We start from the raw sequence: 15,349 nt of genomic DNA, 5'->3' as shown, positions 1-15,349 counted from the left end.
ACCAAACTGATCATATCAAATATTTATTTCATAATTTAACGCTTTCACATTGATAGATCTATCAAAAAATAATATGTTGAATTGTAAGTTACAGATCACAGTTTTAGTTTCTTTCCTATATATTTGATACTTGTAGCCGGCGGCTTAACGCTTAACCATGTAGAGATTGTCTAATCTAAAAATGAACGCCCCTCCACTGTGTTTACGCTCACATTCAAAGTACGTGTATAGACGCAATACACACAAATTGGTCTGCCTCATTGGTCGTTCAGTCCTCCAGTCCCGTCCATGCCCGAACGACAGGACCAGTTGGCCAACTAGTGCATAAATGACGCGATGCACGACAGAACGGACGTGTCATTCCGTACATAGCGCGCTCTCCCCGCCATACAATGCTAGGCAACTGAACTGATCGCCCGATTAGTTGACAAATCAGTGCGCGAGACAGTCAAAGTTTGCAGTAGAATCGCCGCGCGCACACATATAAAGTGGTTCAATAATTATTTGTCCTCACACATTGAAACAATTAAGTTTAGTGGAGGGGCGTTCATTTTTAGATTAGACAATCTCTACGCACGTTGTAAGTTGTAACCACTGCAAAACTATGGACTAATTTCGTTTCTGCATATAATATGAAATAGATAAACAATATAAAATAATTAACACATTATAATACAAATTTCTTAATTTCAGGCATAATGGCAACATTTTATTAGACAGCGCGGGACACATCATCCACATCGATTTTGGATTTATATTTTCGATATCACCGAAGAACTTGGGATTCGAGAGTTCACCGTTCAAGGTAATGTTTGCGACACTCAAAAACGTTAGACGAACATTTTGCTATGTAATAATGATTACATCCCAAATAAATGATTCTTTATTTAAATATTCTACTATTACGTCAATTTTTTCGGTAATTTTAAAGTGAAACATGAAATTTTGATAATTCGGGGTGTCCCTTTAGTATACCAATCCTTTTAACTGTAGACTGTATTTTGACTGGATGAATAAGCTTAAATTTACCAACCTAATTCAATGCCTCACCTAAATATAAAACTTCACTATAATTAATATTTTTCCAATATATTAATAAATATCTATACCTACAGTTAACAAACGAATTCGTCGAAGTGATGGACGGCGAGAATTCAGACATGTTCGCGTACTTCAAGATACTCATACTGCGCGGTCTGATCGCGGCGCGCAAACACTGCGACCAGATACTGCATCTCGTTGATACTATGCGAATGGGTATGGAGTTTTTGTGCATCTATATTCATATTGAAGTATTTTGAATTTCATTTTATCGATATTTTTAGTGTATGTTTGTTGTCTTCTAAGTTACTAGCTCATTTCATCATTATCATGGTTTCTTTGATAGTGTTTTTCGCATATTACATGACATTATTGTAAGTCGATCTGTGATAGAGACTAATGTAACTAACAAAAGTAAATATCAATAAAATTGGTTTGAAAAATTCCATTGGTACAGCAAATGCTTACCTCTGTAAAATGGTTACCTAATATATTTACAGCTACTTTCTATTATACATGAACATTCTGTATCATATGATATCCAATGGCTATTGATTTTCATTAAATATGAACACCCTGTATATTAGTATTAACAAATAACATTTTCGAGTGCTAACAGCGATTATTCTATTCAAAGGTGGTCAACTAGCGTGTCTCCGAAGCAGTAGTTCCGTATCTTCATTCCGAGCTCGTTTCCACATCGGTCGTACGGAACCCCAACTACGCCAACTCGTGGATAGACTCGTTAGTGACGCTCTACATTCGCTCTCCACTCGGCTCTATGATAACTACCAGTACTATACTAATGGTATACTGTAGCGATTGCCCGCTCTACATAGAGACATATAGCTACCATGGTTGACATATGAAAAAATTCCTTGTCTGTAAAGTCGGTTTACTGACGATAATATTGAACGTGACAACGTCCGTTTCTGGCCTTACATGGAACGCCTCAGAGCGAGGTAACGCCGCATGAGTCATGTTTTTTCGTGCGTGCAGCCGGCTCTATCGAATTATAAGACGTTGTCACGTCAAAATGTTCTCTAGCCGCGTTCGCCCGCTCTACATAGAGATTTGTAACTACCAATGACAGTAATATAACAAAGGAATTGTGTCGCGCCAGCCAGCTCTACATAAAAACTCTGTCTTCTCTAAATAGAGTCACGTTGTAATAGTCGCTTCTAGTACATCTTCTATCTTAACATACGAGATACTGTAAAGCGACTATTAACACTGTGGCTATAACAGCACGAATAAGCGGTGTTAATTCTGGTGGTAAATAAAACACTTAAAGGTTTTGGCGTCTGGGCTACATAGTGACAGTACATTATTGAAAAGAATATGAAATGAGGGTAGAAACCCTCATTACTTTCTCAGGCTTAAAACGAGAACTTTCTGAACATACATATTGAAACAAATTTTTCACAGAAAGGAATTCTACCAATCACAAATGAAGGTTTTTTGGTTATATACAAATCAAGCAATAGAGGAAGATTAAGACACATCACTAAAGTGACAATATCACGAACTTTTTACCAAAAATAAAATGTATTATTTGGTAAAATTTAACAAAAATCTCGAAATGAATATTATTCGAAATAACATCAATACGATTTATCGTGTAATAATACTAATGTATTATCCGTAAGATTAAAGGAATATCTTTATCCATCGATTGTACGATTACATTTGATAAAAAATCCAAATGAATTATGACATGGCATAAAATTACATACTTGAACTTACCTCGACGTAATATGATCTGAAATTATATTCAAAACATAATTTTCATTGTCACAAAGACATTTCTTTGTGTAAAGACGCAGTAGTTTCGAGAAAAATAGTTTTTTTGCGCATCAAATCTTCATCCGAGAAGTTTTTGTTAAATATTTGTGCCATACACATGCGTCATGTATAAATTAAATATATGAACAAAGCAATATCATAGTATTGTTCTGTTGAACATTTGTTTGACCCGTCCATTGTAGTTTTCTGTAGAACGTGTTTAGTACATCAAAAGTCCGTTCACACTTTGTCGTGACGACGATTTATTTTAATTTTTTTTTATTCCATCTTATTAATAGTTTCTCAACGATAAACAATGTAAGTGTTTTGTCTCATTTACTTTTGCATAAGTAAAGACGACAATATAACGATTATTTTGAACATCAATAATGTAAGATTTTGGTTGGCTATGTTTTAGTTTGGATCACTTGAGATTTTTTTTCAAAAGATTACAATGTGAAAGCGTATCGATGTGAAATACTATATTTTCCTGAATTGGGTATTATTTTAGAAATTTCAGTCATAAAAAAGTTATTTCAAAATATTTCGCCTCGCTACGTTTTCTCTATCCATCAAAGACAACGCCTTATCATCAAAAAATAATTTTAATCTAATAATAATACTAAATAATAATCAAAGTCTTAGTATATATTTGGTTTCGTAGCGCCTACTGGTTCCCTTGTAAATGAACATGCAGATGTAAGTCAGGAAATGTAAATATAAAAAAAAAAATTTTCGCAAAGAGAAGACTGATTGTTTCAGGCGTGAAATGGTTTAGATTTAGGTTTATTATCCGAATAAGTTTTAATGTAAATTGTCTGTGTGGATGTACGGTGATCTGTGGAAGCTAGGCGTGTAAACGATTTAGTTAGACTTGGAAATTATTGTAATTTGTATAGTTATGATTTAGACAATGTTAGATAGACATGTCCAAGACACCAACTATGATACTATCTAGATAAAATTATAGTGACGCGAGCTGTGAAAGAATACTTTCATTAGTTACATTATACACTTTTTTGATAATATTTAAATTGTAGCGTCGTTTACATTGTCGCTGATTGTGAATTGAACGGAAAGTTAAGTCAATACAAAAAAAAATCCCAATTTATTAAGATATTTTGTCAAGTTTTAGTAAGATATTTATAATTATTGTACCTTTATTTACGATTACTGTATTTGTCGAGTGGATCTGCAATATAATTTTAATTTGTTAAGACATTACGAAAAATATATGCGCTATTTTTTCAATCCATACACGTGAATAAGATTGTTGCCAAATTTTAAGCTTTATCCTAAAGAAATTCGCTTATATTTTTCCATCTTCAATATAAATAAGTCTACAGAATGCAATAAATAATTAATCGTATGTTAATATTTTATCATTGTATGTTAATAATTCAGATGATGAATTTTGAATGTTTCTTGTGGATTATTTTGTTGAAGTGATGACGTGGAAACGGTATTTGCAAACATAGTATTAAACACCATATCAAAAGGCATTCCATTTTTATATTGGTAAAAATACGAGAGTTGGTCATTTACGAGTGTCACGCCAATTCAATGTCGTCACGATAAGTAAACTTTATCGTGACGACATTGTATGTTCTGACTTTTAAATTCTGAACGGGGAACTCTGATAGTTATCGAAAAGTAAATTTAAGTTAGATACCAAAACAATCGGTGTTTGTAATTCGGAAAACATTGAAGCAATGTTTAGTAAATCTTATGTATTTTATCGATTTGTGTATAAATCGAGAGAATTGTCTGCTTGAAGAAAAATATTTTAAATATATTAAGGCTGTTGTAATGTGTCGGTGTATATGCTTGAAAGACGTGAATATAATTTTCGAACAAAATTTTTGTAATGCGTGCTCGAACTGTATTCGCTGATATATTATTGTGGTGTGTCGACTGACGTGTTGATAGCTTATAAGTATATAATGTACCTTCAAATATTTTATATTATACATATATGGTATTCTATAATCGTATGTTTGATAGATTCTCTTAAAATTGTAAATATGTTTTCTCTACATACCAGAATATGTATGATTCAGTCCAAATTCAATGTTTCTCCTCCAAATCGATTATTGCTTGTTATTTATCGACGTGTACAGATAATTTTAGGTAAATAACTAATGTCTATCTTTTTTTAAATATAACTATACTATGATTTTTGAGGATTTTTATTGCTTACCTATTAAACCATGAACCAAATTGGCGTCTTTTATTTTGAAATTTATTTTTTACATCATAATTAAACTGTGCATTATGTGTCTGCTTAATTTATTTATAAAAAGTATGAGTATTTCGCTTGAGGAAAGTAGTGCCAAAAATGTTAATTTGATTCTGGCTGTTGACTTATTAATTGCCAAGGTTGAATAACAAATAACAGGAAAACTAAGTACTTTAATTAATAAGTATTGTAAGTATATATTTATATAAGTACTTATTTTCTTAAAAGATGTCGACATCTTCATCATCTAGTTTTATCAAATACTAGCCTCTCATCCCGGCTGACACAGGATAAAAACGAAATCAAATATAGCATAGGTAATATTATGTTACTACTTCCTAATATCACAGATAAGTAATATGCTAATGCTGTAGCTTTATATTAGTGAAAAACCATTAAGATCGGTCCAATACTTTTGGAGCTTATTCAATTCATAAACATAGAACAATTTGTGTAGACTACGTTAACTAATAACTGTTCAAAATTCTAATTAACATAATATTATATTGGCTATTCACATGAATAGATCAGAGGAACACACAACGGAACAAGCCGAATGCTTGAACGTCATTTCCCTACTGCTATGTTTGCTGTCATTTCGGCGCTGCACTGTACGTACACGTTCAATATTACAATATATTATAATTTATTTGCTTTTCAAAATATTATGTAATCGGTCTTACTAATAAAATGTTACCCATTCGCTATTCAATGGATTAGTTATTGCAATAACCTGTCTTGTTTTTATGATTGACGTTTCATGTGAGCAAGAGCAGGACACAGCTATGGTAGAAAATGGTTGAAATTTATCCATTGTATAACTTTTTATTAGTAAGGCCTTAAGATAGTAAAGCTTACGAAAATGTCTTTGGTGGTAAATAAAACACAAATTCAAATTTCACATTTATTATACACATCACTTTCTCTTCTTGCCTTTCCCTTTGCCCTTTCCCTTTCCCTTGTGTTTCAGTTTCTGTTTGATCTTGTCCTTTCGTATCCTCTCCTTGACGATCTGCTGCGAATCTCTCATTTCATTGGTTCCGTGCATTTTCTTTGATACACGCTCGTTGTGTTTCACCCAGCGGGGACGGAACTCTGATGCTGCGGAATAATAACAAATTATATGTTTATAAATTATTTGCTACACACGATTTGCGAAAATTAATTAATAATACTTGAGATAGACAAACATTGAGTTAATTATTGATGTAACAATAAATTAATAAAACAACTTTTTTCACTACAAGAAAAAAAAAGCCATTAACTGTCACTTTTTTTTTTAATGAGATTTATAGGCAAAGTTAGTTAATAATACAGTATTTAACGACTGTAAGGATTATTATTAACTAGCGGTCCGCCCCGGCTTCGCCCGTGGTACATATTTCGCAATAAAAGGTAGCCTATGTTCTTTCTCAGGGTCTAAAGATTGTCTTTGCCAAATTTCATCAAAATCGGTAAAGAGGTTTATGCGTGAAAACAATACATACATAATTACATAATTACAAACTTTTCCTCTTTATAATATTAGTATAGATAGTATCGCTTCAAAGGCTAAATTAAGCGATATAAATTTTTACAAACACATCCCTCGCTCATTTTCACACATCTTTCGTATAAAAGCACCTTTAAACGGTAGCTTCGCCTCACGATAACATGAATAAATACAAAGACATAGCAAACTCACGCAGCTTCTGCCCCGTAACATCTCCGTCCGAATGATTGCGTCGTTTCCACTCGTCGAACTTCCCGCTGCGGTAGGACGCGGGCACGCGCCCGCCGCTCTCCGTGCGGATCATTTTGCGACCGCCGTCCTGTTGTAGTATAGAATTATAAATTTATTAAAAAATTGGTTGTCTGTAAAGTCGGTACTGATGATAGTTGAACGTGACAACGTCCGATTGTGCTTCTTTGTCGCTCGTTCCGCGCTCTCGCTTGCACTTCAAGCTTAACATGGAACGCCTCAGAGCGAGGTAACGCCGCATGAGTCATGTTTTTTCGTGCGTGCAGCCGGCGCTATCGAATTATAAGACGTTGTCACGTCAAAAACGATGAAGATAAAGATTTTTTGAAATGAAGCACACGATTCCCTAGTTATCTATGACGATGATGTTTTGAAACCGGTCGTAGTTTTTACTTATAATCACTAAAAAAATAATTTTAAAGTGAACAAAAGTGGAACTAGTGTGTTTCATTTCAAATACTAAACTATATAATGCAGTTCTAAATCTAGAGGTAATAAATAATAATACAAATTATAAATTATATCAGCATGTAGTAGTATAAAAAAAAAGATTCTATAATTCTTTATGTTGAAGAAGGGAACAATGACAAATGCATTTTCCAACATTTTATAATTATTACAACAAAACATAATATTATGAAATGGTTGTTGGTACTGAACACAAGAAATTACTGTGCCGATTTGAAAACATTTTTCTCCACCAGAAAGCTGATAAAATGACATAAACTTTTTGAAGTGAAACTTCTTAAGGTGCGTTGAGAGTAAAATTTCAAGTTCGCGTCATGGCAGAACCGTCACGTCATAGAGTATGGCGACGATTTTGGTATCTTTGAACCTAGTCAAAGAAGTTTCACTACTGACACGTGTGCTCAACTTTTTTTTATATAAAAATAAGTTTGAGTTTTTGAAGTGAAACTTCTTTATCGGGGTTGGAAAAAAATTTGGTGTAACATTTTTTCGTTACGCGCCATCTTGTTTTTATCCCTACCACGCGTGATTGACGTATTTCTGTAAAGTTGCATGTATAGTAAATTATTTTTTTGAAAATAAGGTCATAAAGACGTTTCTCTTCTTACGTGTGTACAATAGTACACGCACACATTTTAAAGTGAAACTTTTATTACATCGTCTCAAACTTTTTGGTCTGTGTAGCGTATATCGCGTGACGGTCGGCTGCCGAGTAGGTATAAAGCAGTGTTCGGAAAGTTTCACTTTTACCGTGGTTTCATAAAACCACACAACATTTTTTTTTATTTAGTTTCATCCACGTACCGGATCAACATGCACCATCTTCTTCCTCTTCCTGTCCCACCGCAGTTGCGCGCGGTTGGCCCTCGCCCCGTCCCCGCAGTCCGCGGACACATCTAGTTGCGCTTGCGCAGCGTTACTCGCGAAGTTCACTGACATACTGTAACATGAATTAAAATATATAAATAAATAGAATAACAGAATTAAAACATATAAATAAATAGAGAAAAAAAAAGACGGGTTGCATTCGGGAGTGCCGGCAGAAGTGAAAACTTGATTATTAACGTTCAGCATGTTTGATATTTTGGAATGGTATCCGTCTTACGCATGGAATATAAGGGCTAAAAAAAAATCCGTCTTACGCTTTTTCGATCAGGCCACGTGTCCTGACGCGAGTTTAAGATTTTATACCCAACGCCGCTAAAGAAGTTTTCACTTCAAAAATAATATTTTAAGTATGAAATGTTTTTTGTGCGTTTGCTACTAATGAACAAACACAAAAACAATTATGTATTAGATTTTAGGTACATGTTGTAATTATTGCAAAGGTCTGTTTCCTTCATTTAGGAACTCGGAAAGCTCCTAGGATTTTGCTTTTAAGTAAATTTTGTACCAAAGCGTATAAATAAACCGATTTGACGTGTGAAACATGAAGAGAGCGATATTAAATTAGATTAATTATATTTAAGACTCCATACCCAGATTCAGTGTGTTGATCACTTGCAAAGTGTGGTATATAGTTTTCATCGCGAACCACTGCTTTCCTCTTCTTTTTATTCTTTTCTGAACTTTCTGATCCATTTTGATTCAAGATTTCTAGTTCACCCTGAAATTTATAATTAGCAGCTAGATTTATTTTCACTGACTAAATTATATCCGATAAGACTCGATTTCCACTACAACTCATTCTACTAGAAATGCTAAAAAATTACTAAGTATGCAGATTTTAATTTCCTGATAGTAAAATTATTATAAGTAATATTTGAAATTTTTTTTTACAAAGATTCAAGACTAAAGTTGAAGATTTTAATTTCCTGATAATTAAATTATTATACGTAATATTTGAAAAAAAAATTACATAGATTCAAGGCGAAAGTTGAAGACTTAAAATACATAATAATATTTTAAAACATTTCATACCTGTCCATCCTTATTGCTTCTAGTCTTTTGTACGGTTTTTCCGTGAACGCGCCTCTTGGCTTTCATTGCGAGGTACATTGGAGAATCGTTTCTTCCGGTTAACTCTAATATCGTCTGGAATAAATCAATTCTAATTCAAGTTTGCATTGTAATCTTAAAATAAGTATATTTGCATAAAAATGGCGTTAAGACGATAGGAAAACATTTCTACTCAGTATCAATTTAACTCTAGTTTTCAACTAATTTATTAAGTAAAAAAAATATATGTATAAGAAATAAATAAGTGTGTCACTAATGTTAATATAATTAATAATTATCATCAAGTGGCCTGTGGTAAAATAAATTTTAAGTTTAATTTTGTTTTTTTTTTTTTTTAATAAAGAAATAAGTAGATCTTAAAATATAAAAAACATACCGGCCGAATTGATAACCTCCTCCTTTTTTTTGAAGTCGGTTAATAATTAATGATACATTAATCACAGAAAAAACTGCGATATCTCAATAATTTTCACTACTCAACAATAGAAATTAGCTCTTAACACTTACGCCTTTAGGTCGAAAGTTCTTTATCTGGTCCACAAGCTCGTCAGCGGCGCGCTCTGATTGGTCGATCACGAAGGGGTGTGGCGCGGTGGGCGGGGTCAACTGTTTCGCACGTTTGTTTGCATCTGCTGAAGCTGGTTCCCGCCATTTTATGTATTGCTGCCAACCACGGCCGCATACTCGACTGGCGTCTTCCTATATTATCGATAATTGAGTATTAATTTCTGAAAACCCTATAAATGCTTTTGGTTTCTCAAATTTTCCTTGTTATGTAGTTAAAATTTATTACCATTTGAGCTCAGTTATATAAAAGATCAGTAAACAAAAACATTTCTATCCTTATATTATTTAACCTACTTTTACTAATGCTATTTGACCAAAAATCCATACTAATATTATAAATGCGAAAGTAACTCTGTCTGTCTGTCTGTTACTCAATCACGCCTTAACTACTGAACCAATTTGCATGAAATTTGGTATAGAGATATTTTGATACCCGAGAAAGGACATAGGCTACTTTTTACCCCGGGACATAGGATAGGTTTTATCCCGGAAATCCCACGGGAACGGAAACTGTGCGGGTTTTTCTTTGAAAACGCGGGTGAAAAACAAAAACATTAGTATATTAAGTATTTTATTTAGTTATACTCACTATTTCCGAGTAATTCTTTTCCCACGCCATAACATCCTGGTGTCTGAGCTCTAATAAACTAATCGGCATCGAACCCCAGACTCCACTGGGACAGTCTGTGCCAGTCTCTTCAATCTGTTAAGTACAATATAAAATATTTAAAACGAAAACTAAATTCAATTTAATTCATATTTGTAGATACTATTGCAATAAGTCAGTAATTGCCACAAAAATTTTTAGGCAGTAGTCTGCAAAAATGAAAAAATAAAGCTTTCATAAATCATTTAAGAACCATTTCCACAAATGATACATTAAAAATAATCACATATTAATTGGATTACATTCCAAACCAAAACAAATTCACACATACAACTTATGGCTGATATAAAAACATGCGCAAATAAAAAACATTACCTGATTTGGTGGAATCAAATCGGTTCCAAGGAAAAGTTGCAGATCCAGTAAATGTGCTAGTTCTTCAGCAGCCACTAACGATAACGCTCGCCCCGCCCTTCCGGCACGAGCACTACGACCTTGCCATTACGAATTTTATAGATTAGACAAATTTTATATCTATAGTTGACTTTAAATGAAATTAATCTAAGAAAAATTTAATACATAAGTTTCACTAAAACTTGCCTCTCGCCGAATCATACAAAACAAGAGTAAAAGTCATTAAAATTCATTTAATTGTTCTTAAGTTATAAATGAGGTAACTAATATGTGTTACACAAGCTTTTTAAAATAAATTTAAACATTATTTTCAAACCATTCATTTACAATAACTTAATAGAACTACTATATGTATTTAAAATTAAATATCTATTAAAAATAGAATTATTCATGTTTCTATATGAAAATACAGGAAAAATTTGCTTGCCATTTTTACTAGACATCATTATCTAACATTAAAAAAGTTAAAAGTAATTTTAAAAACTTACCAACTCTATGCACAAACAGTTTCGGTTTAGCGGGGAAGTTATAATTGATGACAGTGTCAAGTGACGGCAAGTCCAACCCTCTGGCCGCTACATCAGTGACAATGAGCACTGAACACTTCTTATTCGTGAACTTGCCGAGAGCTATCTTCCTGGCCGATGGATCGAGGCCCGAGTAAGCATAGGTTGACGTTATACCCGCTTGTTTTAGTATCTAGAAATAGGTTTAGTATCTAAAAAAAAGGCGTGTGTGCCGAGCACACATGTCAGAAGTGAAACTTCTTTTGCAAGATTCAAAGATATCAAAATCATTGTCTTGCTTGTGACGGTATTACCCTGACGTGACCTTGAAATTTTACTCTCAACACGCCTAAAGAAGTTTCACTTTAAAAATAGAAAAATGAAAATTATTAAATGGGAAAATAAAATACATTTATGTAAATGGAACAAGCTAAGTTTTCAGTCTATTTTAAAGTCTCTATAACAGACTAAGCACTGCATGTTTCTATTATTTTGAAAGGCGAATATATAAACAGCACTCAATATAGCATCACAAAAACAATGAAAGATGGGGCCATGTATACAAAGGAATATCTATTACATATGTATGTTCAATAAATATCATACTTACTAGATGTAAATATTCCACATGATGTTTAGTAGCGGCAAAAACAACAGCCTGCGGAGTGGTGGGAGTCAACACTCTATCTAGTAAAAGCAAGAGTGCTGCCGTTTTCAACTCAGCCCTCACATAAATCCAACCCAGCCATAATGTTGATGGCAATTTCCAATCAACGTCTAATCGTATTAACACTGGATCTGTTAGACCAGCTCTCGCGAACTCAACAAGCATTTTAGGTAGCGTCGCAGAAAATAACAATGTTTGTCGACTTGTGGGCAATCTTGCGACTATCTCTTGTAGTTGCTCTCCGAAACCGAGCTCAAATAGCCTGTCTGCTTCGTCAAATACTACAACCTCTGGAAATTAAATGTAAGACTTTTACAGAAAGAATTTTACTTTCTATATAAAGTTTCATTATTCTTATTAACTTAAAATATATTTTACTACTTTTGTCTTTAATGTCGTGAATAGAGCTTCTTCATACAACAAAAGCAATGGAATATGCTTGCAACAATTAAAAATATCAAATTATGGGAAGATTTAAACATCATAATAAAATTTAATCACACTAAGGCATGAAATAATTAAGAATACATACTGATATTGTCTAATTTGAGGTTCATCTCAATACATATGTGTAGGAAACGTCCGGGAGTAGCCACTACAATATCAGGTACATTGCCAGACATTATGGCAAACTGACTGTCAATTGATTCTCCTCCCAATATAGCTGCTGATGTAAGTCCAGTAAATTTGCCGAGTTCTCGGACAAAACGAATAGTCTACAAAAATAAGAAATGAAATGAAATTATGCACTGTCCAAGTCTTGTTAAATAAAATACATGTTTCATATACTAACTTTTTGGATTTGAAATGTATATTTTAAGAAATTATTGTTTATTTTAATCATACCATAATCATTATGTTCACAATATTCTATATATTTTTAAGTATCCAACTACTTATTACCTGTAACGCCAATTCCCTTGTGGGCGATAGAATAAGAGCTCTCATGTTTTTGCCAGGCATGGCTTTATGTGCTTGCGAGGTGAGCTTCTCAAGTATGGGTAATACGAAACAGGCTGTTTTACCAGATCCTGTGCGAGCCATGGCCACAACATCTTTGTTCTCAAGTGCTATTGGTATTGTCTGTAAAGATATTAACATAGTTTAGTGTTTAACGCCTTCTGCAGTGCTCATATCACTTATTTTTATATACAATTAGTATAACATTCAACATCATATAACTAGTAATTGACCATGCAGGAAAACCTTTATCTACAAAATATAAATGTCTTCTGAAATAAAATCAACAATACACAACATACTTTTCTTTGAATTGGTGTGGGCTGTTTATAGCCTCTCTTGGTTATTCCTTTTAGAACTGGAAAGCTAAAGCCCATAGATTGAAAGCCTCCTGAATTTTTCTTCTTTTTGTTACTCGGTCCATCTTTTTTTGTTATTTCTTCATGAGGGGCTTCGAAACCCGGCAATTCATTGCCAACGTCTTTTGGCGGCAACATTATGTTAATTATTTAACTACACATTACTTAAGTTTTTAATAAATTTTCTTTTGCTTTTCAACACGTGCAAATACTTAGGTTGTGTTGTGACAGCTGACAAGTGTCAATATTCAATAAACGTTTTAAATGTCATTGTCAGATGTCATTTGTCAGACAAAGACAGATTAAACAACTTCCTACATAATCACAGATTCTATTAAATATGGGAAATACATACGGGGATGAATTCTAACAATATCAAAAAAAAAAAAAAAAATCCCCGAAATTAATAAGGTATTTTTAGTTGATCTTTATTATAATATTCTAGTCAACGAAGTTGAACATTTTTGTTACTATCGGGGTCTCTCGCTTTATATATTTATTAATCATAATGTCAATTCACTCTACTTCACAATAAACCTTCCAAATGGTTTGAGCAATTAATAATAGGTAGGTAGTAATCGAAATATTTGATCGAACTGCAATAATATGTTGAACTTCCGTCACGTGACTCTTAATAAACAATGTACAACCAAAGTCTATGAAACAAACAAAGAGAACCCAAACTTTATACACATAATATTATGTAGGTATTCAATATTAGTCAGTGGTATGTCTTGAAGGGTTTTACAGCCCTTTATCGGCACACAAAATCAGATCGTCGTAAAACTTACTTTTTGTTTGTTGTTTCGCTGAAATATCGTCAACCACAATAATCCATCGACAATATTAGAAAAACTTATTATTACGGCTTCGGCTATTCAAACACACACTGTCACACAATCTCACGAGGTATAGGTAGCGTTTAGCTACTATTATGTATTCTGTGGTATAGGTACACTATTCTCATATATAAATTACTAGACTTCCGCCCGCGGCTTCGCCCGCGTTTTCAAAGGAAAACCCGCATAGTTCCCGTTCCCGGGATTTCCGGGATAAAACCTATCCTATGTGTTAATCCAAGTTATTCTCGATATGCGTGCTAAATTTCATTGTAATCGGTTTAGTAGTATTTACGTGAAAGAGTAACAAACACACACATCCTCACAAACTTTCGCATTTATAATATTAGTAGGACTGGTAAATACATCTTCCTTACGGCCAAAGCTAATTGCATTTCGCAATATTCTGATAACTATGTCAAGCTTCTGTATGTTTAAATCTCCATATAATAAATTATAAACCTAAAATCTAGAGTGCTTTCGGCATGTGATCGATACCACACTTTGGGATATTTATACTTAGCATTAAGGGCATTTTTGTATAATATTTTAGTATAAGTGCTACATAAACTTTATTTTAACTTAAAATATAGATACTGTTGCTTTATTACTTAATGAGCTTTATTATAATAAAGTCTATGGGCCCTATTTTTTATAATAAAAATATTATCATTTATTATTATAAAAAATAGCGGAATAGGATCATAAAAATTATCAAAAAATATTTACGGTCCTATCATTCACATTAAATCCAGCAGAGAAAATTGAGAGAAAGGAAGTAATTAATACTAGGTATAATCTTCAGTTTTCACCGGAGTAAATTTTACTATTTAAATTTTATAAATTACAGAGAGGTTTTTATGCTGCTTATTGTTTGATAATTGTTATTTGACCTTCAACATGTTGTGGTAAACAGTAACTAAGTATATATAATATATTTTATTTTGGTCAGTTGTTTTTTATGATAAATTATTGCGATGCGAATTACCTAACAAACACTGAATTTGGTTTTCCCGAGAAATGTGAATTAAAACACGTCGGCTTTTTTATTGGCGGGAGGTAGTAATTAGTTTTCCATGAAGTAGAATGCTATAATATTGTATATAATATTATGTAAACATTCATTTGTCTTTAGCATTCTTGTGGTCGTAAACTCCTTTTCCGCATAATTAACTAATAGACTGTACGTATTGGAAT

The 15,349-nt window shown here is 33.0% G+C and overlaps 2 protein-coding genes across 3 annotated transcripts in view; one reads left to right on the top strand and one right to left on the bottom strand.

Moving 5' to 3' along the window:
• The window catches only part of fwd (phosphatidylinositol 4-kinase beta fwd), a 44,838-nt gene extending 39,834 nt beyond the window's left edge, over window positions 1-5,004 (top strand). For both annotated transcript variants that reach the window (XM_090106623.1, XM_090106624.1), the window contains exons 8-10: window positions 694-805; window positions 1,116-1,257; window positions 1,679-5,004. In XM_090106623.1, the coding sequence (XP_089962749.1) occupies window positions 694-805; window positions 1,116-1,257; window positions 1,679-1,860 (436 nt within the window). In that variant the 3' untranslated portion in view covers window positions 1,861-5,004. The remainder of the gene's footprint in view (window positions 1-693; window positions 806-1,115; window positions 1,258-1,678) is intronic.
• A 951-nt stretch (window positions 5,005-5,955) lies between these two features.
• LOC149905241 (ATP-dependent RNA helicase DDX54) lies at window positions 5,956-13,530 on the bottom strand. Its single transcript, XM_090106560.1, has 13 exons — window positions 13,257-13,530; window positions 12,898-13,077; window positions 12,527-12,710; window positions 11,938-12,284; window positions 11,310-11,520; window positions 10,783-10,901; window positions 10,390-10,503; window positions 9,741-9,932; window positions 9,195-9,308; window positions 8,753-8,880; window positions 8,079-8,214; window positions 6,750-6,876; window positions 5,956-6,166 (listed from the first exon to the last, which is right to left on the bottom strand). The coding sequence occupies exons 1-13, from the start codon at window positions 13,449-13,451 to the stop codon at window positions 5,982-5,984; spliced, it is 2,232 nt and encodes a 743-aa protein (XP_089962686.1). The 5' UTR covers window positions 13,452-13,530; the 3' UTR covers window positions 5,956-5,981.
• Between the last annotated feature and the right edge of the window lie 1,819 nt (window positions 13,531-15,349).

This window comes from Colias eurytheme, chromosome 10 (genome assembly GCF_061535395.1).
Source record: "Colias eurytheme isolate Ceu_HAF_F1 chromosome 10, ilColEury1 Martin Lab GWU primary, whole genome shotgun sequence".
NCBI lineage: Eukaryota > Metazoa > Arthropoda > Insecta > Lepidoptera > Pieridae > Colias > Colias eurytheme.
Note: the sequence above shows the minus strand (reverse complement) of the source record. Positions and strands in the feature narration are given on the sequence as shown.